Genomic DNA, 25,583 nt, shown 5'->3' on the forward strand with positions numbered 1-25,583 from the left:
TCCCCAGGCCTCTTCCCTCCCCTCATGTGTCTGGCTATGGATCTGTCCCTCTGTCTCTCTCCATCCTTCCTTCTGGCCTCTTTTCTTCTGGCCTGTTTGCTCTTATCTCTTCTGCTGCTCTCTGCCTCTCTGGCCCTTTTAACTCTTCGCAGGCTCTCAGGGATACAACCCAGGCCTGTCAGGACAACTGCTGCAGCTTTCCAGGTCCCCACCCCCACCCCCACCTCCCTGTGCACAGGCACACTGACTTCTCCTTGGTTTTCTTCTCTCCTGACCAGCAGGAGATGGAAGTGGCTGGACCAGCTCTGCTGGGGCTGTCAGGAGCCCTCGTTCACCAGGCCTGGGTCACTGTGCTGGAGGGAGGGGTGTGCTGAGCTATACCTGAGCTGATCATGGCACAGTGAATGTGTTCACTTGTCTGTCCCCAAGAGGGAAGTAGGAACTTCTCCATCGATTTCAAGACCAGAAGCATATGGGAGAGAGAGTTGCTTCTGGGGAACACCAGGACCAGCTTCGTGACTCCCCAAGTGTCAGAGACAGATCTGAGGAAACCTCAGACTCTAAATCAGGGCTGGCAAAGACTCCACCCAGGAGACTGAGAAACAGTGAGCTGGGGTGTGTTTGGAAGGATTTGCTCAGCCTTGGCATTAGGTGAATGCTAGAAGCGTGGCTCCAGAGGGCACCCTTGGAACTATGCCATAGAGAAGGTCACTGGAGCAATTCCTAGACAGCTCATCTTGGCAGTTTTGGGGCCTATAGTACACCCATCTGAGGGGAGGGGCTTGAGGGACCAGTAAATGCCATAGGTGGCTGAGGAGGCCTGGGTTGACTGGTCACCACTCACCTGAAGCTGGGCAGAAGTGCTAACAGCCTGCATTGTCTGTCTGTGGGAGTGATTCCTCCCTCAAGCCTCAGCAGAAGGAAGGGGGTATGAGATCCTCTCTGTCCCAGCCTGGGGCTTCAGTCACAACTGCTGTCCTGATGGTGTCTCCTCCTTCTTCCCCTCCAGTTCCCAGCACGGCCTCCCCTCCTGTTTCCAGCGCCTCTAATGACCCAGTGGGATCGTACTCCATCAATGGGATCCTGGGGATTCCTCGCTCCAACGGTGAGAAGAGGAAACGTGATGAAGGTAGGCCGGAGGGAAGAGCTTTGGCCCCCCTTTGCATGCTTTGTCCTTGGACTCAGGGCTCCGGTTTCTGCTGGCCTCGCAGCTGCTGTGCCGTGAGATCAGTTTTAGCAGCGAAGCCTTGGTACCCCCACTGCCCTGCTGGTTCCTGAAGTGAGGGAGGGAGGCTGCTGTGGGGCCACCAGCTTCACCATCTGCTCGGCCCCGATGGTCTCACCTTCTGCTGGGACTCACCCCAGCTGTCCCCATGGGAAGCCAGGAGGAGTGGCATCCACTGTTTACCTTGAGAAGGTTGTAGAGGTTGGGGAGATAGCTGGTATCTGACCTGGGGATGGAAGGCCAGCCTACTCTGACCTCACTTGATCCCAGTTAGAGGTAGCAGGTGATACAGGCATGGAGGACCCTTGGGTCCCTTCTCTGTAGCACATGGACACTGCTCCCGTTGAAACCACTTGAGAAGGTGGACATACGGCTTCGCCATACTCTTGATCATGAGAATGGACACCGTCTGACTCCCTCGTCTCTTCCTGAACCCTCGAGGTACAGCCAGTACCTCAGATAGCACAGACCCAGTTAAGAGGAATGGGGAATTAAGAGGAGGACAGAGGATGAAAGAAAATCATGGGAGAGATTGATAACATAAGCATGGGACAAGGTGCTTCTCAGGTACTGCGGCACTGGTGGTACATTGGTGGCCAGCTAGTTTTCTTCTGGAGTGTGAGGCCTGGGCACCCAGATGGACACAGATACCAATATCTCAGGCCAGCTTCCTGCTCCAACTCTCTCATGGTCCCAGCTAGGGAAGTGGTAACGTCTGGTCTTTGCAGGATATATAGGATTCTATAGATACTCTCCGTAAAACAGAACCCGCAGATATGAACATCAAGGAGAAAGTGACCATATGTTCCATCAGCTCAAGGAAGTCTCAATGTATGCTACTGTCCCTGCATCTGAACCAGGCGTCGCCTCCTTCTCCCTTCAGAAAATGTCGTGTTTGGACGGACAGTAGGCTCAGTGGTCATCCCAAGCAGAGACAAGCTCTTCTTGAGGGGGTAAAGAACAGAGACAGGGACAGAGATGACATTCCTCACGCTGCAGTCTGGATTCTCCAGACCCAGGCGGGGCTGGGGAGGGTGAAGAGACAGCAGAAGAGTCCTGGCCTCCAGCAGAAGGGACACAGTGCAGGAGAGACCTGGGCCTGGCAAGACAGTGATGACCTGGTGCTGGCCTCCTTCCAGAAGCCCTAATGGCCTCGTTTCACAGGGAAACAGCTTGTCTGGCTCGATTTCTCTTTCTTCCAAAATATCCAAATCCATTTGGCTGCCACGGCCTTTGCCACTCACTAAATTTCATTGTGGTTGTTTTGGCGGCAGCCCCTGATGGGCAGGGGGAGGTTACGGGAGAGGCCCTAAGCCCCGGTTCTCCCTGGGGCCTCTGACATGCAGGCCTTAGCCAAGCTCTCTGGCACCCTGAGTGCCTTGGTCGAGTCTGCCTCCAACCCTAAGGGTTTCTCTTTAGCCACCTGCCTTGTTTAGAGCGTGAGATGTCCAGGGGGACCGGAAGGTCATGGGAACCCTTCTGTGCTCTCCCTCATTGGTCTGAGGTGGGGGGTTTGTGTGCCTTCTGCTGCCTGGGCCTTCATGGGTGGTGAAGGGAGGCGGGGCTACCCAGGCTGGGCCAGCCAGCCAGGTCAGGAACAGAATGCTCTCCCCTCCTCCTGCTCACATCCATTGTTTCCAGTCAGTTCAATTCAGCGACACCCCCTCTGCCTGTCAGCTATGAGAACAGCTTGGTACAGAAGGTCCCGGAGCCAAACAAGATGTGATTCTTGTCCTTAGGAAGCTTATACTCTAGCGCATACATTAAACACTGCGACCAGAGAGTAGAAAGGCCATCAGATATGGTGTGGTGGAGATCTGGCCAGGCCTTTATATGGGAAAGGAAGTAGGGAGGAAGCTCACTGCCAGGAAGGGCTGCTCTTTGAGGAAGGCCCTAGGGCATGGCTGAGGAGGTCTGTCTCACGCATCAAGCCAGTGAACAGCAATGGCTGGGTGGCTTTGGCCAGGATGAGTTGAGTGGGCAAAGGGGGATCTCTGAGAAGTAAGCCCAAGTGGACAGAGTCACAGGAAGAGACCAAGACTTGAGCTATGTAAGAGGACAGGCTTTTCTCGGAAAGCAGAGGTAGCCCAAATGTATCTGGGCAGGAAGACACAGGAGCAGGGTTGGTCTGGGGCCTCCAGCAGCGGGGCAGTGCAGGAAACAGCTGTAATCTTCAAGTGAGGGATAGTGAGAGCCTCACAGGCTGGTCTGTTAGGCCTAACCAGGTTACAAGAAACATCGGGGACCCTGTCATTTTTTTGTGGGGGTTTTCTTGCTCGCTCTCTCTCTCTCTCTCTCTCTCTCTCTCTCTCTCTCTCTCTCTCTCTCTCTCTCTTAAACCGAGGCCAGATGGAGCTGTCCTTTCCCTGGAAGCTGGGCCTGGGAGGGACGCCAGCTTTCCCCAACCACCATCTCAGTCTTGATCCATGGGACCCAGGTGGGAAGGGAGAGGAGAGAGAGGAGAATGCAAAGGGAGATCTGGAGGACTCCTCCCCTCCCCCACTCCAGAGGCCTCCAAGCAGCAGGGCCCAGTTTGCATTAGGGAGCAGCTCAGATGATTAAGAATGGGGAGATAATTATGTGTCAAGATGATGTAGCCCAACTCTGCAGTCAGGCCAAGGTAGCAAGCAGCTGGCAGGCCAGTCCATTGTCGTTGTCGCAGGAGGAGCCTGGGGCATAGGCTGTACAAACACCCAGGTGTGCCCTTCAGCTCTTGGGCCAGGACTTTGGGTGAAAAGGAAACTGATCTGAGGGAGCGCAGAGTGTTGGGATGTGTGTCCAGGGACTAGACCCCAGGGGGACCAGAGGACCAGGCCATTTTCCTCTGGGAGAGTCCTAAAGGTATCAACTGTATTGACCCTCCTTTGACCTCAGATGTAGTGACATCTCCCTAGATTGTCTTGAGGCAAGCTGGATGTCCCTCTGCCCTCCAGGAAGCCACTCTGGCTTCCGCCTCACAATGCGGCCCATTCTTTAGCTCTAACCATTGGGCAATGAGGTGGTGGGCATTAGCAAGGGTGACGACCACAGTGTGTGCTGGCATTAATGAAGGCCTTCTCGGCGGTGGTTACTGGTGTCGCACTGGCAATAACCAGAATGTTGCTGGCATTGGCCCTTGGAATGTGGACAGCATCATGGGGATATTCATTAAGGGGTAATCAGGTTTGACTCAGGGTTGGGATGGGAAGCTGATCTAGACTCCTTCCCAAGCCCTGGCCTGTGGGGAATATGCAAAAACTCAGACTTGCTTTGGAGAAATGTGGCACTCAAGAAGCTCGGACTCTCCTCCCAGGGATCCAGGACCCCAGGCAGAAAGACCAGGGGGAGATAAGGAAAACATGCACAAAGCGCCTGGGACCCAGGCTGTGTATCAATCCAAGGAGGAGAAATCCTCATCAATGCCCTGCTGAAACCTTCACTTCCACCCAACAGCCATGGGCAGCTGTATTAAGAAACATAATTCCCTGAATGTTACACACCTTGGCTCTTGTGGTTGGAAAACAGAGTTGTAATAGCCTCTTTATCTGCAGACCGAGGAACTAAAGCCAGGCTGGGGGTGTACAGGCTAAGCGGTGGAGCGCTTGCCTGGTAGGCATAAGTAACGTTCTAGGTTCGATCCCCAACCTGGAAAGAAAACAAAACCAACCACAGAAAACTGTGTCTTTTGTACCCCACCCCACCCCACCCCTGCTCTTTTCAGCCACAGCCCAGTGCCCTGCTGTCCACTGGCAGTGGGGTAAAGCACAGAGAAGTTTTACAACGTGTCCCAAAATCCAAATGAAGTCATAGGGTCTGCTGATCTGTGGGAGGGAGGCGCGTTGGTACCAGCCTTGGGTGGGTGGGCTTGCAGGGGGCCATGATTTTGTATTCCATTAATTAGGTATACAATGAGTTGTGCAATGGGGTGGTGCCATGCTGGTGAGGTTGTGCATTTGCAGGCCGGACAGGTTGCATGGCTGCAAATGGCCGAGTCCCGTCACTGCGTGGACAGCTCCCTGCCGCTTTGGCTACTGCTGGTGCTGGAAGAAGCAGATTGTCTCCTCACTGACCCCCTAAAAGTCCCCAAGAGCAGTGCTCAGGCTATGCTTGGAACCCCTAAGGGGACTGAGCTAGGGACATGACCAGCACCTGGTTAGAGGCCCTAGATTGAGGCAAGAGAAGGTTTCAAAACTCCTCATCAGGAAGGAGGAAGCGTGATTAAGGCCTGCCAGGCCGAAGCCTCCACACAGCCCTGCCTTAACTGTGAACCCTGGACTGGAATCCTAGATCTCCTCAGCTGTGTGACCTTGGGGACGTCATTTCTCTACCCCAGCTCCTCTGTCAAGTGTGGTAGTAACAACCCTTACTTCATTTGTTTGTTTGTTTTTCGAGACAAGGTTTCTCTGTGTAGCTGGCTGTCCTGGAACTCACTCTGTAGACCAGGCTGGCCTCAAACTCAGAGATCCTCCTGCCTCTGCCTCCTGAGTTCAGGGATTAAAGGCCTACATCATCACCACCCTGCTCAACCCTTACTTCTTATGGAGAGGTTTCTAAAACATTAGGTGTCTAGAGCAGTGGTTCTCAACCTTTTGGCCATGACCCCTTTGGGGGCCAAATGGCCCTTTCATGGGGTCACCTAGACCATCAGAAAACATAGATTTTTGTTTGTTTGGTTTTGGTTTTGGTTTTGGTTTTCGAGACAGGGTTTCTCTGTATAGCTTTGCACCTTTTCTGGATCTCACTCTGTAGACCAGGCTGGCCTCGAACTCACAGAGATCCGCCTGCCTCTGCCTCCCGAGTGCTGGGATTAAAGGCGTGTGCCACCACAACCCGGCAGATTTTTTTTTAAATAACTTTATTTTATATGCATTGGTGTGAAGGTGTCAGATCCCTTGGGACTGGAGCTATAGACAATTGTAAGTTGCTATGTGGGTGCTGGGAATTGAACCTGGGTCCTCTGGAAGAACAGCCAGTGTTCTTAACCACTGAGCCATCAATCCAGCCCCTAGATTTTTTTTTTTAACATTACAATTCCTAACTAGCAGAATTACAGTTATGAAGTAATGACAAAAATAATTTTATGCTTGGGGGTCACCACAGCATAAGGAACTTGTATTGCAGGCTCACAGCCTTGGGAAGGTTGAGAACCACTACTCTAAAGTGTTAAGCCAGCTCCACCCTGGAAGATGGATCACTGTGTACCTAGGCAAAAAAATAGTCTAGTTGGCAGGTGCCAACTTTATGAGGACGAAATGAAGCTGTGAGGACAGAAAGAAGTCTATTTGGGCCTAGACTCCCTAACCCCAGCGGGGCTCTTTGTAACTCTGGGACAAGCTAATCAGGAAAGGATGAGGTAGCTGGCCTCACCTGCATGGTTGAGACCCCTGTGTCTACTTCTACCTGTCCACTTGTTACTCTGTGGTTACCTAATGAGCCACTCGTCATTTTCAGCGTCCACCATAGTTTTCTACGCATGTCAATATAAAAGTGCCTTTCTTTATCTAAGATGGGACTGTTACTCTCTCTGTTCTTCTGTGTGCATTTCTATTCCTACATGCAAGGTTGTTTATTTACCTTGGAGGCTAGATGCTTGTTTTCTAAACCACATATAATATTTCTATGGTTTATGTAAGTGTATTGTGTGTGTGATGTCACTCTGAGACCTTTAAGAGTGAGGAGGTGTGGAATGTCACATGTTGAGAAGACATGCAGTGTTTTAGATAATGCACCTGTTTGGAGAGAGTATTATAAGGCCATGTACATGCTGACACCAGCAGCCAGGAGAATCCTAAGCCAGACCTAGGCATGTTGAGTGCTCAACACTGTGGATGTTGGATGGGCCTGCACATAGTTTAGCCCCAAGAACCCATTAGTATCAACTTACATCTGTTAACAAATCAGTGGGCTGTCCTAAGCCCACCCCTGAGAGTGGCTGGGCCCTAAGACGAGGGAGACTGAGGCAAAGAACTAGTCCTTCCCACTCAGGCTGTGTGTAATTTGCAGCTCAGAACTTTTGTATCTCTTTGAAGAGGAGCCTGGTCTCCCAGCTTGGGGATCTGGCCCCCAATCAACCTGCCTGTCCTTCGGGATCTCTCAGTGTCTGTCTGTCTGTCTCTTATTTACTCTAGTCGAGGTATACACTGATCCTGCCCACATTAGAGGAGGTGGAGGTTTGCATCTGGTCTGGACTTTAAGAGGTATGAGGGCCAGAGGGAACATGGTGTGGGGGTTAAGGGGAATAGCTCGGGGGGCGTGGCTAGAGAAATGGGTCCTAAGGGCAGACAGCCAACTGGAGGCCGAGGCACAGGCGTTCACTGGGGGCCTTAGAAAGCTAACAGTCTCTGGGCCTGGATCCCTTCTTCCACCATGGGCCACCACAGAGGTTTGGGGTTGAAGCCTGGTGGCCCAGAGGGTCAGCCGCTCTGTGGATGGGGGCAGTTTTTCCAGCCCTTGGAAAAACAAAGAGTAGATCGGGTAGTAAAACAAAAGCAAAGGAGACCTGGAAGCACCTGACAGCCCTAATTCATCACGGCCCAAGTTTTTTCCTGTGTTCCCATTATATTTGTTTGTAAAAGTGGAAATCAATTTTGAAGGTAATTTTCTGGAAAGAATGGAAGGGAGGTGGGAGGGCCGGATAAGGCAGAGATGGTAAAAGGAAAAATTTAGGCCAGGCACAGCCCAGGGGCAGCTCTTGGCAAGGTGAAAGAAAATTGCATATTCAATCTCCATCCATGAATCTCCCTCACTGCTGCCCGCCTCCTGCTTGAAAACAATGAGGGCTTTTTCCCAGCGCTGGGCAGGGCCTCGGTATCAGCCTCACTTTAACTTCAGGGTCATTAATTCCCTGATTATTGAAGGAGAAGAGAGGGCTGCAGCCTTCCAAAGGCACCCCCCCTGTGATCAGCCCCTGGCTGGGGTGGGTGGGGGCAGCAGGGTGAGGTGAGGCACTTCAGAAGGGGGTGGGCAGAGAGGAAATGGGGGAGCCACCTGGACTGGGGGGCAGGAAGCTGGGAGGAGGGTGGCAGAGGCAGTCATTACCGTCTACCTCTGTTGTGTTGTTATTGCAAATTAAAAGTAGCATGTTCCACTCCACAGCTATCTTTGGGGAGGGAGGGGCACTGAGGGAGGTGGGGGATCTTATCATTGCTTCTTCAGCAGACCAGCGGTGGTGTCACCGTGTGAGGTGACATTTGAATTTACAATTCCGCTGAGAAAAGCCATTAATTCACAAATTAACATTTCTCCCTCTCCCTCTCTCTTTAACACTCTCTCCCTCTCTCACATGGATGTGCAAGCAATTGAAAAGACAAAGGAAATAGCCTTAAGGAAGAGACTTTACTGCTAGTCTGTCTGTGCTGAGATTGCTCCCCCTGCTTCCAGAGAGATAAACCAATTACCTGAGCAGCTCGGCTCCTGGCCGCCCGTGATCGCCTCCTTTTGTAGACTGCCTCCATGGCTGCCTTACACTCGTGTATCTCATTAATGGAAACCAGGCGTGCCCTGGTCACCAAGCTCTTCCCAGCTGTCCTTTGGAGGAGCCGTGGGAAGAGAACCAGTGTCAGACAAGACAGGCAAGGGAGATCCTGGGGAAGAGGAGAGGCTCTCCTGGCCTTGGATCTCTGGGTATGGCTTGCTATGGCGGCAGCTTAGGGGTGGGTATCGCAGGTGGGCAAGGCTGGATGGGTAGACTTTCTGTGACCTGAGAGGAGTGTGGGCTGGATTTAGAGGTAGAGATTGTAGATGGAGTCTGACTTTCTCAACGGCCTTTGGTCTTGGAGCTTGTCCCATGGGAAGGACACAAAGAAGTTTTGCTGACTACATGCTGTTTCAGTGGGACAGGATACAGCCTGAAGGAACTGGGAGAAGCGTTGAGGGGAGTCAGAAGACACCGTAAGGTTGCACATGTTGGGCCAACAGAATGATATTGCACTGATTCTTTAACTTAAGTCAAGCCCCTGGGTACAGTTGTGCCCACCTAATCCTTACACACACACACACACACACACACACACACACACACACACACACACACAGAGTCTGGGAAAGAGTACAGTGAGAGTGAGCTGGAGACAGTGGGGGGATGCTATCTGATTCATATCTTGAGAATACTGTAGTCCTCTCTTACCCATAAGGACGTATCTCCAAGACCCCTGGTGGACACGTGAAATCATGAAGAGTCCTATATGCCCAATTCTATCTACACAGGCTTTGTTTCTCCCAACGCATACATACGAAAGTTTACTGTATAGATTAGACACAGTAAAAGATAAACAGCAACAATAATTAAAACAGAGCAATTCTAGACTGGTACTGCGAAAGTTAGTCTGATAACCGAGACAGCCACTAAGTGACCAATGGGTACAGTATGAGTACAGTGAGCTCAAGGCTGATTCGTACACAGGGTGGGCAGGGTGGGACTGAGCAGACAGCTCAGCATTTCATCATGTTACCCAGAAAGACACACAACTGAAAACCCATGAATTGTTGTTTCTGGAATTTTCCACTTAATATCATCTATCTATCATCTATCTATCTATCTATTTATTTTATGTGCATTGGTGTTTTGCCATGGGTGTTGGGTCCCCTGGAACTGGAGTTACAGACAGTTGTGAGCTGCCATGTGAGTGCTGGGAATTGAACCTGGGTTCTTTGGGAGAGCAACCAGTGCCCTTAACCGCTGAGTCATCTCTCCGGTCCCATCCACTTAATAAATGGAAGGTAACTGAAGCCAGGAAAAACAAAAGCTGGAATTAGGAAGAGCTAGGGCTCCTGTGGGTCACACTGGAGTTTTATGGCTTCGTGTGTGCTGGGTACCACCTAGCACCTAGCATGTGTCACAGACTGCCTCAGTGCGACAGGTCCCTTGGCCCGAGTATGGGAGCCCCCTGACTGGACAAGTGCTGGGGTTCGACTGTGTTAAACAACACTCAATTTACGTTCCAAATTACGTCTCCAGCAAAGACTCCAAACTGGCTACTATCCAGTTCAAAAAAGAGTTCAGTTCAAAGGTCGCCAGGACTCCAGAGAGAGCCCCACTATGAACGTTCATTCGTGGTTCTGGTTCTGCCTTCCTGGTAACCGAGGAAATGAGACTGGCTGTACCGGCGGCAGGTTTTTTCTCTATCTCGGTTAGATCACATATTTTAGCCGAACTCTCTGGATACCATTGGCCGTGAGCCTGTGACTCCTCAGAAGCAAATGCAGGTTGTGTCGATGTTTTGTGTAAGCCTTTGCCGTGGGCTCTGTGCAGAGGGAACTCGTGTTTTTCTGTGGGGAGGTACCGGGTTTAACCATGGCTGTGTGGGATGAACAGGTGCAGATTTGTAGTCTTACACTCGAGTTGTCATGTTTCCTTTTTTCCAGCTAGTTCGTGCTTTTGTGGCTCAAGAGTGAGTTGCTTAAAATATTCTGAGGTTTCCCACAACTGCACGATTGTCTATACATTGACAGAAAGAACGGAGGGTGGCTTCCCCAGGAGAGCAGGTGCTGACTTGCTGCAGAGGGGATTGTTTGTATCTCTCTGCTCCTGAACACTGAGTGGAGGTCACACATTCTCTGCAAAGGCAAGCATGTCTTCCACATCTTTCCTGTAGTCACCCTCACATGAGAACCCATCATATCCGTGTATGTCTTCCATTCCTCATCTTCCCCCGGCAACCGCCCTCCAACCCCGTGGGTGGGTTTGGCTCCTCCCACCCCACTCCCAGCAAGGGCATGAAGCAAGAAATCCACTGCTTCAGCTCTTCTCCTCCCCACCCCCACCCAAGCACAAGCTCTGGACATCCAAGGGAAGAGCCAGGCTCAGGGCTTTCCCTGGGTCCTGCTGCTTGTGGGCTCCCCTTCCTGGGTGCCCTCATCTTCTGCAGACCAGTGGGCAATGGGGAAAGACAGACCGCTGGCATGACACCCCTCAGAATGGATATGAAGAAAATGAAAGGGTTGAGAGGTCCAGGATGCCTGCAGCCTCCTAGACTGTTGAGACCAGGCAGCGACCCTTCCCCATCCTGCCTTCCTCAGAGCCAAGGTGGCCTTGGGGCTGTCTGGGACCTCATTTTCTGGCCCACAGTGGTGGAAAAGCCAGACAGTCTGGGAGAGGGTGGGGCCTGGCGCAGGCTGGGAGTCAGTCATGAGCCTCAGAGCCTAGTTGTAGCAGAGCCAGTAATTCAAACCATCCTGACCCTTCAATGAACTCAAACCTGCTGACCTTGACAGCATCACACAAGAGGCCTCACAAACCTGCTGCAGGCCAGCCTTCTCTCGCTCCCTTCCAGCAGCCCTGTGGCCTGGCTTCCAGGTGGCTCCTCATTTGGCCATCCTTATGAAATGTCAGCATCCCTCCCTCCCCGAGGCAGGCCAGCTTCAAAGCACCCTTTGTGCTCATCTCCACTGGAGACAGGGCGTGGGCATCCCTTGGAGCCTGTGGAGGACCCCCAGCTGTGGCCTTCTCCTGTGAATGGAGGAGCAGAACTGGTCCCCCTTCCCTTTCAACCTCCCAGGATTAGGTATAGCACATGTACCTGCGCAGTGTGTGTGTGTGTGTGTGTGTGTGTGTGTGTGTGTGTGTGTGTGTGTGTGTACACCCATGCATACATATGTCAGGGTGCATACAGAGGCAGAGAAGGTGATGGAGACAGAGGGGATGGGGGAGGAAAGAGAAGCCAGAGGAAAACAGCCCTAGGAACCTGCATTAAGGTAAATGCCGTTTATGAAGTTTATGCTTTCCTCCTCAGGAGAGCTGGATTCCATCCAACAGCTTCTCCAAGCTTGCCAACTGGTTCCAGAAGAAAAAAGTGTGGGCAGGAGAATGAGAAAGCCAGTGACAGAGGGAGAAATGCATGGACATTGTTCAAATGCTCAGGTGGGCGCACACGCACACACGCACACACATACACACACATGCACACACGCACACACTATAGGCTGAGAAAGTCTGAGAAGCCAGGACAGAGGATGCAGACAGTATGGTGCTTGGGAGGAGAAGCTCCAGGAACCCCTCTTTCCCCATCTCTCCATGCCCACCTGCCATCTCTATCCCCCCGGGCAGTGTGGCCAGCCCAGACCCTTGGCAGTATGGGCACTGGGCGGCATGACTGTATGGTAAACAGAACCAAAGACATTGCGGACCACCTGGAGCAGCCAGTCTGTGGAAGCCAGCAAGGGACAGTGTGGTCTTGGGCAGTGGGAATGAAGACTGGCCATGGCAGGGACCAGAAAGTGGCACCACCAGGTCTCCTTGAAACTTACCTCTTCTTCTGACGCTGGGCGATGTCCACGTGGGCTCCCTGTAGCTACTAAAGACAGCTGCTGCAGCAGTCTCTTAGGGAGAGATTATTGGAGACCTTTGCCTGTTCCCGAGAATTCTAAGGAAGTAAGTGACTGACAAGGTGAGGCCACGAGAGATCTCCGAGGGACTTACAACCAAGTTAGAGTATTGGCCCTTCCAGACCTTTCTGCCCACAGCATGGGGCTTGTGTGTGCTGATGCACACTAGGAATACGTGAGTGAGCCAGAACCCATAACTTTGTTTATTATTTTTATAACAGGTTTTGTTTTTATTAGCAAATGTTAGCTATAGATAATAATGTGTTTCATTATGACATCTCATACATGCATATTTTTATTATATTCACCCCCATAATGTTTTCTTATCCCCCTCCTTTCCTTAATCCCCTCTTCCCGACCAGTCCCTCTCCTCTTCCATTGTCCTGGTGGGTTTGGTTTTTTTTTTTTGTTTTTTTTTGTTTTCTTCCTTTTCTCTTCCTTCCTTCCTTCCTTCCTTCCTTCCTTCCTTCCTTCCTTCCTTCCTTCCTTCCTTTCTTTCTTTCTTTCTTTCTTTCTTTCTTTCTTTCTTTCTGTCTTGCGTGTATGTGTGTGTGTGTATATGTGTGTGTGTGTGTGTGTGTGTCCTACTGAGCTTAACCAGGACCCGTAACTTTGGAGAAAAGGGACTGTGGGGGGGGAGAATGCGGCTGAAAGGGAAGGGTGCCTTGACTCTGACCTGCCAGTGAGATGTCAGCTTACCGCCCCCTCCCCATGTCTGTATTCAAGTTCTGCCAGGATCCTGGATGGAGGAGAACTGGCAGGTAGAGTCCACAGAGGCACAGAAGGGAGAGAAGAGGGGAGGTAGGGGAGAGGCGGAGGGGGGCAGGAATTGCTGAGCGTGGAGGATACCAAAGCATCCAGGAAACGCCAGGCCCAGAGTGAGGCAGAAACTGTCCGGGGACGGCCTTGGCCCTCGCTGTCCCCTGCTCTCTCCTCTGCCCTCCCCACTCAGCCCTCCCCTCTTCCCTCCACACATCTTTATTGGTTCTGGTAATAGCCTTGATTTGCATGTCAGGCAAAGCCTTGCTACACACACAAAAAGAACACGCCAGCCATGGCGGTGTGGCGGTGTCAGCTCTCGCTGTTGTTCGACAGTGTAAAATTAAATTAATAAAGCCCCCAACACAGGAAAACATAACAGGAAATTAATGGCCTTTGCTGTCGCTCTGATGCAGCCATTTGCAACCCTGCTTTCCGCACCAAGGACTTCATAAATGCAAGCAGTTTCTCTAAACAAGCATACTTAGGGCGGCCTGGGATGTAATTTTTCGCCTTGCTTGTGTCCTTAGAGCTAACAAAGCCCCTTCCCTCTTAGCTTCAGACAGGTTTCGGACTGGTTCTGGCCCAACTGGAGCCCACTGAGGGTTATACCAGGCAGAAGGCCCCAGTCCCTTCTGGAGGGGGTGAAAGGTGAGCCAGGGTCCAAACAGGAGCCCCTCCCTCCAAAACCCCCCTCCCCACGGGCTCTGAGGGTAGGCCAACAGAAGCTGGCCCCGAGGGCTGCTTCCTGGGGGGGGGGCAGGGCTGCCTGCTCTCTATTCATCTCCTGTGCCTTCCTCTTGCCTCTGGCCTTCATCTTCCTCTCCCACATCTCTAGTCACAGAGCATCTCCAACTTCTTCATACAGGTGTCACATGTGGGGACCGGCCCTGCCTCAGCAGTGGGTAACCTGTGGGCTTTTCTGGGGCGAAGAGGAAGCCAGCTTACTCAAATTGGGCAAAGTAGCCATGCTAGCACAATTTTCTGGGGTTCTAGGCTTCCTCTATCCCATCTCTTTTTCTAGGTTGCCTATTAACCATGAGGGCCTTAAATGGTCAGGCTCACTATCCCTCTGTTCGCAGACAGATTTCAAAGCTGAGAGTCTGTGAGCCGCTGTGGTAAGCAGGTAGGGTACTGAATGCACAGGTTTCTTCTTTGAGCTTTGTGCCAGTGTGGGCCCTGATGTCCACTGTGCTGGGCTGAAGGTAGACTGGGAAGGCAGGGCTGTACAGGGCACAGAGGCGGCTGCTCGTTAAGAGTTGGACCTCCTGGCTATGTATTCAGGAGGGGTGCAGGGGGATGACCAAAAGAGCAAGCAGGCAGTGGAGCTTGCCTTGGGACTGGCTAGCTCCAAGGACACCTCCCATGTGGATGGAGGCCAAGGGCTGGGAGAGCGGTGACAGGGGAGGATCCCCGAGTCTTGAGGGTCCTTGGCCTTGCCTACCTTTCACCACAGAGCCGTCCTTCCCTCAGCTCTGCTTGCCGGGCCACAGCCTGTGCGTGGACGTGGCACATGGCTGAAGAGTGTCTGCTGCCTACAGCTATGGCTTTCTCCGCTTTGAGGGGAGGGCATAGGACAGGAGCCCACCCCACACCTTACTTGCTCTCGGATGTTTGAGTATTTCCGTTATCTCTCACAATCTTAGTTCCTGGTAAAATATTTAGAGATCATGGCATTTACCAGGACAGTAGTGGATGGTGATAAAGGACCTTCATTCGCTAGCTCCTTCGTTCTCTCTCCCTTCCTGTTTCCCTCAGTCATTTACCCTATTTACCAAGCTCATGACTAGGTTCCTACCCTTGAGGAAGTCCCCTCGCCATCCTGGTCACCTGTCTCTGGATTCGTGAACACTGAGTCCCAGAGACAGTCCAGCCAAGGCCAGGTACCGCAGAACCACTGCCCTCTCCTGCCGGGAGACTCCACACCCGCAGCGTCGCCTAAGATTACATTCGATTTTTTAGCAGCCGTGTCCAACTCAAGCTCATATTAAGCTCATGGTCAACTAAAACCTCAAGATCTTTTTCACATCAATTGCTCTCCAGCCAGGCCCACCCATTCCGTACTTGCGTAATTGATTTTTTTTTTTTTTAACCTAAACGTAGGGCATTCCATTTATCCCTGTTGCATTTTCATCTTGTTGGTTCAGGCTCTTAACCCTACCTGATTAAAGTCATAAGGATGCCTTCTATGTCGTTATCCGAGAAGTCTTAGGATTTTTTTCCTCCTCTTGCTCCTCCCCTTTCTCCTCCTCCTCTCCCTCCTCTTTCTCCTCCTCCTTCTTTTTGTTGTTATTCTCGTTTCAAATGAAGAAAATCATGTGGCAAGAAAGCGAAGACCTCCTCCCAGTCGTGATAGACACGTGCTTTAGATTCCATTGGACTCAACAGTCATCAACTATTTCACTTTCCTCTACCCTGTCCTTCCGCTCGGAAAGGGGAGGGGGTGTCTTTGTCAAGTGTTAACATTTAATATATCCACGTTACTGTCTTAATAAATCAGCTAAGGGGGGAAATGCCAGTTTAAGCAAATTGAGCACCTGCTAAGTAAAGATGGGTGAATGGCTTACAAAGGTAAATGGAGCAGCTCCTGACTTCAAGACGCTTATCATCTAGTTGAGAGGCAGATGTGCATATGCAGATGTGCACACCATCACACAAGCAGAATGTGATTGATGCTGTGATCATGGCAGAAAAGCTATGAAGAATGTTTTAAAAGATAAAACAAAACAGAGTTATAGCTTCCAGCCAAGGCAATTGGGCACACACCATCATGGTGGTGGCAGGGGTTGGGGGAGGGGAGCGTTTAATCTAAGCATCAATATCAAGTTAATGTGCCACAACTTATTCTCAGTGAGTGCATTCAGGTCCTGGTCTGTCACCTTTTATTTTCTGGCCCCTGCAAATCGGTGGTAAAATCATTTCTTTCAGAAAAATATCCAAAGCCTGAGACTGAAGGTATTGCAGTGTCGTTTGCAAAATCTTCTTGAAACCAGTCATCTGGACTCAAGGACTCAGCAATAGCAGTTTTAGGATCCTTGGTTCCTCTGAGTCCTGAGGTGTAACAGCGACCTGAGAAAGTTAGGGCTGCTGCCTGGGCCCTCCCCAGCCCTCTGCGCTCCCACTGGGGGTTGTTTCCTCTTCCTAGGGAGACAAAGACAAACCAGGAGTTCACCCTTCCTGTCCCCTCCTTCCCTCCCCCCTCCCCTCTCCTCCCTGTCCTCCCCTCCCCATCCTCTCCTCTCCTGACTATCTCTTCTTCCCAAGGTTTGAGCCAAGTCCCCTCCACGGGGACCCTCCTCTGCAGGGCAGGGCCCTTTGCACCGTCTCAGGCCCTCTGGGTCTTTGTTTTCCTGCAGGCATGTGTTACTCTCATCTCCCTCCTTGGCTGTGGTCCCTCCTTCCATCTGTTTTGTGCCTTTTTGGGGGTGGAGTGCTGTGTCTGATTCTAAGTGCAATACATGTTTATTGTAAAATATTTGGACAGGACAATAAGTGTCTAAAAAAAACCCAATAATCTATAACCCATATTGAGTGATAACCAGTGTTGAAACCAGGCACCTAATTTTGGAGCCTCCTTCTTCTATGCACATGTAACTTTAGCTATGTGATTCTTAATTAAAGTTGGAGTGCTGCTGTGCACACAGCTTTGTGTCTTGCTAGTTTTACTTAACATTATATAGTAGCATTTTCACATGTCATTACATATTCCTTGAAAACATGATTTTTTTAATGGCTGCATAATCTTCCACTGTTCGATGTACATGTCCTTTTAAAGTCTAGGCTCATCACATTTTAAAGCTTAGCCGTGTGCGGCAACGGTGATTTCCGTAAATGCCCTTCTGGTTCTGCCCTCCCTTCTCCCAGTCCCTTTACTTCATCAGGTTGCTCATTTAAGCTTAAGGAGGCAGAATTTCATCTTTCAGAGCGTCTGTCTTCCGTGGAATTCTGTCTTCTTTTAGAATCTCTTGACATGGAGTTTCATGTGTATTCTTTCCTCCTGTGGCCCCCAGTGCCCCCCTCCTCTGCCAGCTTTAGACAGGGTCACTTTCTCCCCAGATCTCCATCATTGCCTTTAATTCATTTTTCTTTCTTGGCCAGAGTCAAGGGATAGGACAGGTGACCATTTCTGTGACACAGAAACACTACCCAACTTCTCCGAGTCTGCGTTTTGTTTTGTTCTGATTTTAAATCTCTAAGATGGCATCGGACTAAATCATCCTCAGGTCACACTTTGCAGCTGGAAAGTGTGATGTCGAATCCACAGTGTCACCCGCAATTACTGCCTCTTTTTTTTCCTTCTGAAAGGTAAAGTGGGGGCAGGTCGGGGAGGCAAGTTCAGGGCTCACCATCTTTGTTTTTGGAATTCAACGAATCAGCCCATATTTGAGATCGCACATATCAGGCTCTATGCTAGGTTTATAAAGATGAGAAAATGTGGAGTCTCTGCCTCCAGAGACAGTTTAGTAAAGAGACCAAGCATAGCAATGTAACTGTGCCGCATACAGAGTTTACTTTTGGCTCTGACACTTAGTGGCTATGGCAAGTAGTTTGGAGCAGTCTTATGGGCTATGATAAGTAGTTTGGAGCAGCCACCTGTCTTTGAAATGCCTCAGTTTCCCCAGGTTATGAGCTCAGCTTCCAGAGGCACATCTCTGTGGTCTGGCTCTGCCTTCCCTGTCATTCCTCAGCTACCTCTCTGTGACCTTAGGAAAGTCCTTTAATTTCCAAACTTCTATTTCCTTACCTATGACATGGGTATAATAATAGAAGCTCCCTGATGGAGTTTTTCTTATGAAAATTGAATGTGTTACTCCAGTAAAAATTCTGACATGAGCACGGATTGTACACTTAGAACATGCTATTGTTCTAAGAGTTAATCCACGTGTTCTGTTAAGCATAGTGTTTGGTATCAACCAGAATCTGGGTCCATGTTATCATTATTTCTACAGCAGGGATTTGGGTAGATAGCGTTGGAACACTGCGAGAGGGAAACCTAGTGTTGCTGTAGGATGACCCCCAGTCTTCTTGTCTGTATCTAAGGAAACTCAGCGTAGAAAAGCTCACAGGACTTGTCCAAGGTCACATGGAAAGTGAGCAAGAAAAGCTAAGATTCAGTCCTGGGGAATGTTACATCTATTCCAGGGCTGGATCTTGGCTTAAGGATGTTACATCTATTCCAGCCTTGTTTTAAGATCCCTAGCATAGTGTCCCCAGAAGTAAGTAGGTATGGGTAGGCACAGCAAGCCTGGGGCCAGGATTACTATCCACCACCCCAGTCTCTCACCCTATGGTGCTCAGAAGCTGGGTGTAGCCAAAGGTAGCACGTGGGGTTTGCCAGGCTGGTGGGCTGGGCAGACCTAACATTGCCCAGAGACAAAACTTTGGGCCAGATTCCACGGGCTTCCTTTCTGTTATTTTGTGGGTTTTGTTTGTTTGTTTGTTTTGTTTTTGTTTTTGAGACTAGGTCTTATTACATAGCTCTGGTTGTCCTAGATCTCACTCTGTAGACCAGGCTGAGTTCAAACTCACAGAGATCCACCTGCATCTGCCTTCCAAGTACTGGGATTAAAGGTGGACACCACAACACTCGGCTTTCCAAGGGCCTTTTCATGACCGCCAAGCTTATTTCGGGGTTCATGGCCAGACCAAACTCCAAGTTGTCCCTCTTAAGGTGGGAAGCAGTGGGGTGCCACATCCTCTCCGCTGTCCAGGCTCCTGCAGCACAGCAGCATCTCCTCTGTCCCCCCTCTCCTTTCCTCCCTCCTTCTCCCTTGTTCCAGGCTTCCCCATCTTCTCTTCCCATCTCTCTCATGTCCATCTCCCCATTTTCTTCCCATCTGGACTCCTTCCCCGATACCCTTTGTCTTCTTCCCTCTCCTTCCGCCTCCTCCCTTCCTTCCTTGCTCTTCTCCCAGTACCACAGGTACCCTAGTTCTGGGGAGCAACCTCATTCTCTGTTCCACTATCAGATGGGGGCCTCAAATGGCAGCCCAGACCTGTCTGGGTCCTGGGTCCTGCTGTGCCACTGCTGTGGGGGGTGGGGCTGGGGCTGCACAGACGGGCTGCCCTGAATGACAAGAGGGGATATTGATCGCATTCTGAACTCAGCCCAGCAGATAGAAGGTAATTAATGACTCCATTTGCCTCAGTACCGGGGAGAACAATTGAGTTTGAAACTACAACCACTGGCAGCCGGGGAGACTGGGGGGCAGGCTGGGGTGAGCCCTTCTGAGGGGGAAGGATGTGGAGGAGATGAGGTAGAGGAATAAATTTAATGCTCCTGCCCCAACCGGTGCTGTTTTCCTCCTTTACCAGTTCCTTACACTCTTTCCCTCCTATACCACCAGCTCTCGAGGTCATGTTGAACTTTTCCAGAGCTGTTTTCTTGTTTGTAAGAGTGAACGGTTGGGATCTCTTTCTCGGGTGCTCTGTGAGGGCTAGAGGCAGAGTGCAGCAAGTGCCTTGAGTCTGTCCAAGAGGACAGGAAGTGGGCAGGAAATGATGGCTGTGATGGCAATGGCCAGAAGACAAAGCAAACGACTTACTAGGAAGAAACAGACATTTCTGACTTCAGATCCGGGCTTTGCTACTTATCAGCTATGTGATGTCGGACAAAGCAACTTGATCTCTGAGATTTATTTCTTTATCTGAAAAACAATGATGATGGTGATGATAATGATGATGATGATGGTGACGACGATAACAAGAACCAGTAAAGTTGAACAGATTTAGTAAATATAGGTGAACTCATACTGTTGGTTGGCCCATGACCAGTGCACCTTTGTGTTTGAACTTAGAAAACTAAAGCTCAATGCTAGAATGCTTGCCTAGCATATTCAAGGCCCTGAGTTTGGTTACCACCTTTAGAAGAAAAAATTTAATACTAAAGCTATATAGTTTATTTCTGTGTTACAAAGTTTCTTGGAGGTTGGAGAGATAGCTCACTGGTTAAGAACATGGACTGTTCTTATAGAGGACCAGAGTTCAAGTCCCAGCACCCAACTGAGCATCTCACAACTGCCTGTAACAAACTCTAGCTTCAGGGAGATCCAGTGCCTCTGATCTCTATAGGCACCTGCATTTGCATTTACATACTCTCACACAGGAAGAAAAACGGTGCCTACATAGTGTTAAGAATGAAAATAATCAGCCGGGCGGTGGTGGCACACGCCTTTAATCCCAGCACTTGGGAGGCAGAGGCAGGGGGATCTCTGTGAGTTCAAGGCCAGCCTGGTCTATAGAGTGAGTTCCAGGACAGCCAGGACTGATACACAGAGAATCCCTGTCTCAAAAACCCAATATATACATTTATATATATGAATAATTTTAAAAGCTCAAATCAATCCTGTTTGCTGGATTTAGTGCTGCCCAGCTCACCTCACCCTGAGGGTGTGGACTTTAAGGAGCCCTGGTGCCGTCTGACAAAGAAACAGCTAATCCTGTCCTGCTCCCATAGCCACCTCTGTCTGGGTGAGTGCGTGGCCCCCTCTGTCTCCTTTCCTTTGCGTTGCCCACCTTTGGAATTCAGGTGAAGGTGAACACAAGGAGGAAAGGATATATTTCTCCGTTGTCTCCAGCTCGAGTCACAGTGTTCAGTGACTTCCCGCTCACCAAGTTGCTGAGACCTCACTGGGTATTCCCATTTGTGACTGGCCACATTGAGGGTTCTATCCTGGACCCCAGGATAAGGTAGGCTCTGCTCCAGAGCAACCCAGGAACAGATGAGGTGACAGTATTGATGGGATAAGGCTGTCAGGAGGTGGTCAGATGGAGGGGTAAGACATTTCCCTTCTTTCTTTTCTTTTTGGGCACAGTGTGTGTGTATGTGTGTGTGTGTGTGTGTTGGAAATTGAACCCAGAGCCTTGAGTACATGGTCCATCACTAAGCTCTCCTGCTAGTCCTGAGACATTTTATTTATTTATTTGTTTGTTTGTTTGTTTGTTTGTTTGTTTTTCGAGACAGGGTTTCTCTGTGTAGCTTTGCGCCTTTTCCTGGAACTCACTTGGTAGTCCAGGCTGGCCTCGAACTCACAGAGATCCGCCTGGCTCTGCCTCCCGAGTGCTGGGATTAAAGGCGAGCACCACCGGCTAGTCCTGAGACATTTTAAAATAAAGATTCTAGAAGTGATACATGCCTTTGCACAAAGCCCAGACAATGTAGGAAAGCGTAGACAGAAAGATGGTGAAATGGCCTATGATCAGGAAGGAGCCACTGTGACCATGTTGGGGTCAGTATTTCCAGGGCAGATGACCTTTGCATTCATGGTTGTCCTTTACACGGAGGCTTCCTGCTCTGGGGCTGAGTGGGTAATGCAGTCTAACAGTGGGTAATTCAGCCTACAGCTTAACCTTTGCTGAGGAACTTCCTTGTGCTGGGGTCCCTGGTGGATACGCTCTAGATCTGGCCACTTACCCTTACCTAATCTGTACTTCAGTGACTTTGAACCTTAGTCTTCTCGGAAGTTAGAAGAGGATTAATTTCCAGCATTGTTGGAGGATTGTTTGGAAGCCCAAATAACCCAAGATCTGTGGAGACTTTGTGTTAGGTGTTCAATAAATAAGGAGTCAAAGAAGATGATATGGGCTTAATTAATTCATCTCTAGCCTGTCTGTGCTCCCTGAAGGACTTACAGTAAGCCCATCCTCCGTGGGAATAATCACACTATAGTGGAAAGAGCCCCTAGAATTACCACAGGCCCGAAAGCCCTACCACCCAGCTATGGGACCTGGGAGAACTGGCCTCTTACCTCCCACTCACCCAACTAGTCTCTACAACCATAACATAATAAACGCAGTACCCTAATCACCTGAGCAGTCTGTGCTCAGCCAGCACACACCGCAGGGGTTAGCCTCACTGCAGGGAAAAGTCCAGCAAAGAACCAGGGATGTGCCCTGAATAGGGCCGAGTGACCCTAGACCCCTGGGCTCAGTACCTAGGCTTCAGAGTAAAGTAATCTAGGAGACAAGCTCTCATATGGGACCTGGACTCAAATCCTGACTGTCATTTACTATGGGCACAGTCTTTAGCAAGCTACATAATGTCCTCTGTCTTGGTTTCCTTGTACATAAAGTAAGTGCCACAGTGTTTATTTCACAACAATGCTGGAAGGATTAAAGGAGGTCTGAAGTACAGAAGCATTGCTTTTAGTTTTTAGTTCCTTTGAGACAGGGTCTCCCTAGCTAGCCCCTGCTGGCTTGGGACTCACAATGTCCCTGCTGTAACTTCCTGAATCCTAAGAGTCCAGGCAGGCACTGCTGTGTATAGTTTTATAATTCTTTTCATTATTTTGTTTGTTTGTGTGTTTGTTTGCTTTATGGCACTGGAGATTGGATCCAGGGCCTCGAATGTGCTGTGTAAATGTTCCCCCTGAGCCACATGCCCAGTCCAAGGGGCCCCCGATCCTTGTGCAGTAGTGGAGTGTCTGGCAGGGGCCGGGGGAAGCTGGATTGACTTCTCCATCAGTGGTGACTAATCAGGCCAGCACATGGTCCTCTCATAACACGGAGGGAGGCTTAAGAAGCCTACAGCAATATTTTCCAACCTCTCTCTAAAAGCCTAGCCCGAAAGCTGAAAAGAATATTCTAAGTAGGGATTGTTCCAGAAAGTCCAGAACATACAGACACCATACTCCAGCCTTCTTGGCACAGGGAGTTCAAATGTTGACTCACGTAGACTCTGAGCCCTGTCCTAGAGTGGCTTCTGCCACCTGTTCTGGGGGCAGCCCTTTTATTCCAAGGCTAAATTCTTCCTGACCCAGGAACAGTGTTTTCTGTTAGTGTGAGGTACGGTGGGTAGGTGGTACTGCTCAGGAACGGTGTTTTCGTTAGCTCGAGGTACCGTGGGTAGGTGGTACTGCTCAGGAACGGTCTTTTCTGTTAGTTCGAGGCACCATGGATAGGTGGTACTGCTCAGGAACGGTGTTTTCATTAACTCGAGGCACCGTGGGTAGGTGGTACTGCTCAGGAACGGTGTTTTCCGTTAGCTCGAGGCACCGTGGGTACGTGGTACTGCTCAGGAGCAGTGTTTTCGTTAGCTCGAGGCACCGTGGGTAGGTGGATGGTATTGCTGAGGCAGCAAGGACTTCCAGGGGATGGGAGCTGACACGGCCAGAGGTTAACAGGCAGGGGGCTGACCTGACAAATGACAGAGCGCTGGTGCTGGACCAATCAGCTGAGAACGGCCAGTCTAGAAAATTTCTGCCAGGGGTCTCATTCTGAATACCACGAGGGAGAGTCTCATTCACTCACTCACTCACTCACTCACTCACTCACTCACTCACTCACTCATTCATTCATTCCCATAATGAGTACCTGATAAGTGTCATGCCTAGGAGAGAGTTACAGAAATGCATGGTCCCTGCCCACAGGAACCCAGAACCTAGCTTCTTGGGCGGGGAATTGTCCTTGCAATCGATGCTAACTACACTCACGTGCTCCTTCCCTCTCACGCGAAGGCCAGGACTCAATTCTGACTCTGCCAGTAGTTGCACAGCTTTGCCAGATAGCCCTTCAAGCTCTGACCGGTCCTCGCAATGGCCTCTTCCCAGACTGCCTGAGTGCTCTCTCCATCGCCTCTGGGGGTCACTCCAGTGACGAACACTGCCAACCGCTTTATTTTACTCCACTTTCCCACACGTTCCTTTGACGCTTTCTCTCTCTTTCTACTCTCCCTTTCCTCCTCTTCCTAGTCTCCCATCACCCCCTCCAGACTGCTCCCCAAAGCTGGACACTCAGCTGTGACACCAGGTTCCATCCTCTGCCAGGCGTCTTGTCCAGCACTCCCAGTTTCTGGTGTAGAAGGTCTCTTCCGTTTCCCTCCCCCTCTTCCTGCCCTTGTCCTGCTCCTCTGCTTTCTCCTTGCAGAAGCATCTCCTCCTGGCACCTTCCTGGCCCACGGTCCCTCCCACTTCCTTTCCCTGCTCGGTCTGCCCTCTCTCTGCCTTGGCTCCTCCCCACTTCCTTCATTCCCAAAGGAAGGGCACCGTCCCTTTCATAGAGCATGCCAGGGACAGCCCAGGCCTGTGGCTGAGTTGGAGGGAGATGTCTCCCTGTCTCCCCACCAGCAGTTACACTCACTGTCTTCTCCCCGCCCTGTAGCGCTCTCTCTCTCTCTCTCTCTCTCTCTCTCTCTCTCTCTCTCTCTCTCACACACACACACACACACACACACACACACACACACACACACACACACATACACACACACATACCACCACCACCACCATGATTTCCCCTACCATACTTCACTGCTCATCAAAACCCCACCTTTCCAGATGCAGATGCTTCCTCATGGCCTTTCTTCCCACTTGGAGACCGCGCCCCCCCCCCAGACTCCCCCAGCCTAAGGTCAGAGTTTGAGCTCTGTCCTCCTGTGCCAGCCGCTCACACTTTCATTCTGCCAATCCCCTACTTTCCCCCTCTCCTTCCTCTGCCCCCACCTCCCGTGCCTCCTCTTCCAGGAGCTGGCTTCCTCTTTCCTTCCCCTCCAGCCCCCCACCCCTGCTTCCCGTCGTCGCTGCTTCTGTAACCTGTCTCACCACCGGGGCCAGTGTGTACAAAAAAATAAATAAATAAAAAGGTCAGGGAGTGGAGGGAGCAGCAATAACCCCTAAAACAGTACTATCAGTGGAACATGATTGATCAATTGAATTCCATAGCGGCTGAAAAATGTGGGATTAAGTAGTGTATTATACGCACAATGAGTTGAGGCATGATGTTCATTTCAAGTTCATTTCGCCGGCCTCTGCCACCAGATCAGGCAATCAATAGGGGCAGCAGATATCATATATCACCTCTCTGCGGGCTGGGGAGAGAGCACCATAATCTCTCGCAAATTTAGAGTGACAGATTTGTCAAGATCTGAAGGGCCCCTGAATAAATGAAGGCAAAGAGACTCCTCCAGCCAGTGACCTGAGGACAAAGCTTTAGTTCAGCTCCTACACACACACACACACACACACACACACACACACACACACACACACCTCGGTCACAGGGTGAGGCAAGCCACACACAGGCATGCACACAAATCCACAGAGAGGCATGAAATGGATCTTGCCACATGTGTGTGCTCACACTCACACACGTATTTGAATGCATGCTCACAGACGAATGTACCTTCTACTCCCAGGGCGCTTTCTGTAGAAGCAATAAATACAACGTCCCATGACGCTGCTCTCACTCGGCCCCAGCAGCAGGGCTTCCCCCGGAAGGCAGGAGGGCTACAAGCAGAGACAGTTGGGCACCGTGGGCATGCACAGTGGCAGGCCGTGGAGGTGTGCATCCTGGAAAGAGGCAT

The 25,583-nt window shown here is 50.6% G+C and overlaps 1 protein-coding gene across 4 annotated transcripts in view; it reads left to right on the forward strand.

Moving 5' to 3' along the window:
• Positions 1–25,583, forward strand: part of Pax2 (paired box 2) — an 82,227-nt gene that overhangs the window by 33,573 nt on the left and 23,071 nt on the right. For 2 of the 4 annotated variants that reach the window (XM_037207248.1, XM_037207250.1), the window contains exons 5-6: positions 1,010–1,129; positions 7,333–7,401. In XM_037207248.1, coding sequence (XP_037063143.1) covers positions 1,010–1,129; positions 7,333–7,401 — 189 coding nt within the window. The remainder of the gene's footprint in view (positions 1–1,009; positions 1,130–7,332; positions 7,402–25,583) is intronic. The other 2 variants (XM_037207242.1, XM_028891169.2) reach the window with 1 other exon arrangement.

The sequence above is a fragment of the Peromyscus leucopus genome, chromosome 1 (assembly GCF_004664715.2).
Source record: "Peromyscus leucopus breed LL Stock chromosome 1, UCI_PerLeu_2.1, whole genome shotgun sequence".
In the NCBI taxonomy this organism is placed as follows: domain Eukaryota; kingdom Metazoa; phylum Chordata; class Mammalia; order Rodentia; family Cricetidae; genus Peromyscus; species Peromyscus leucopus.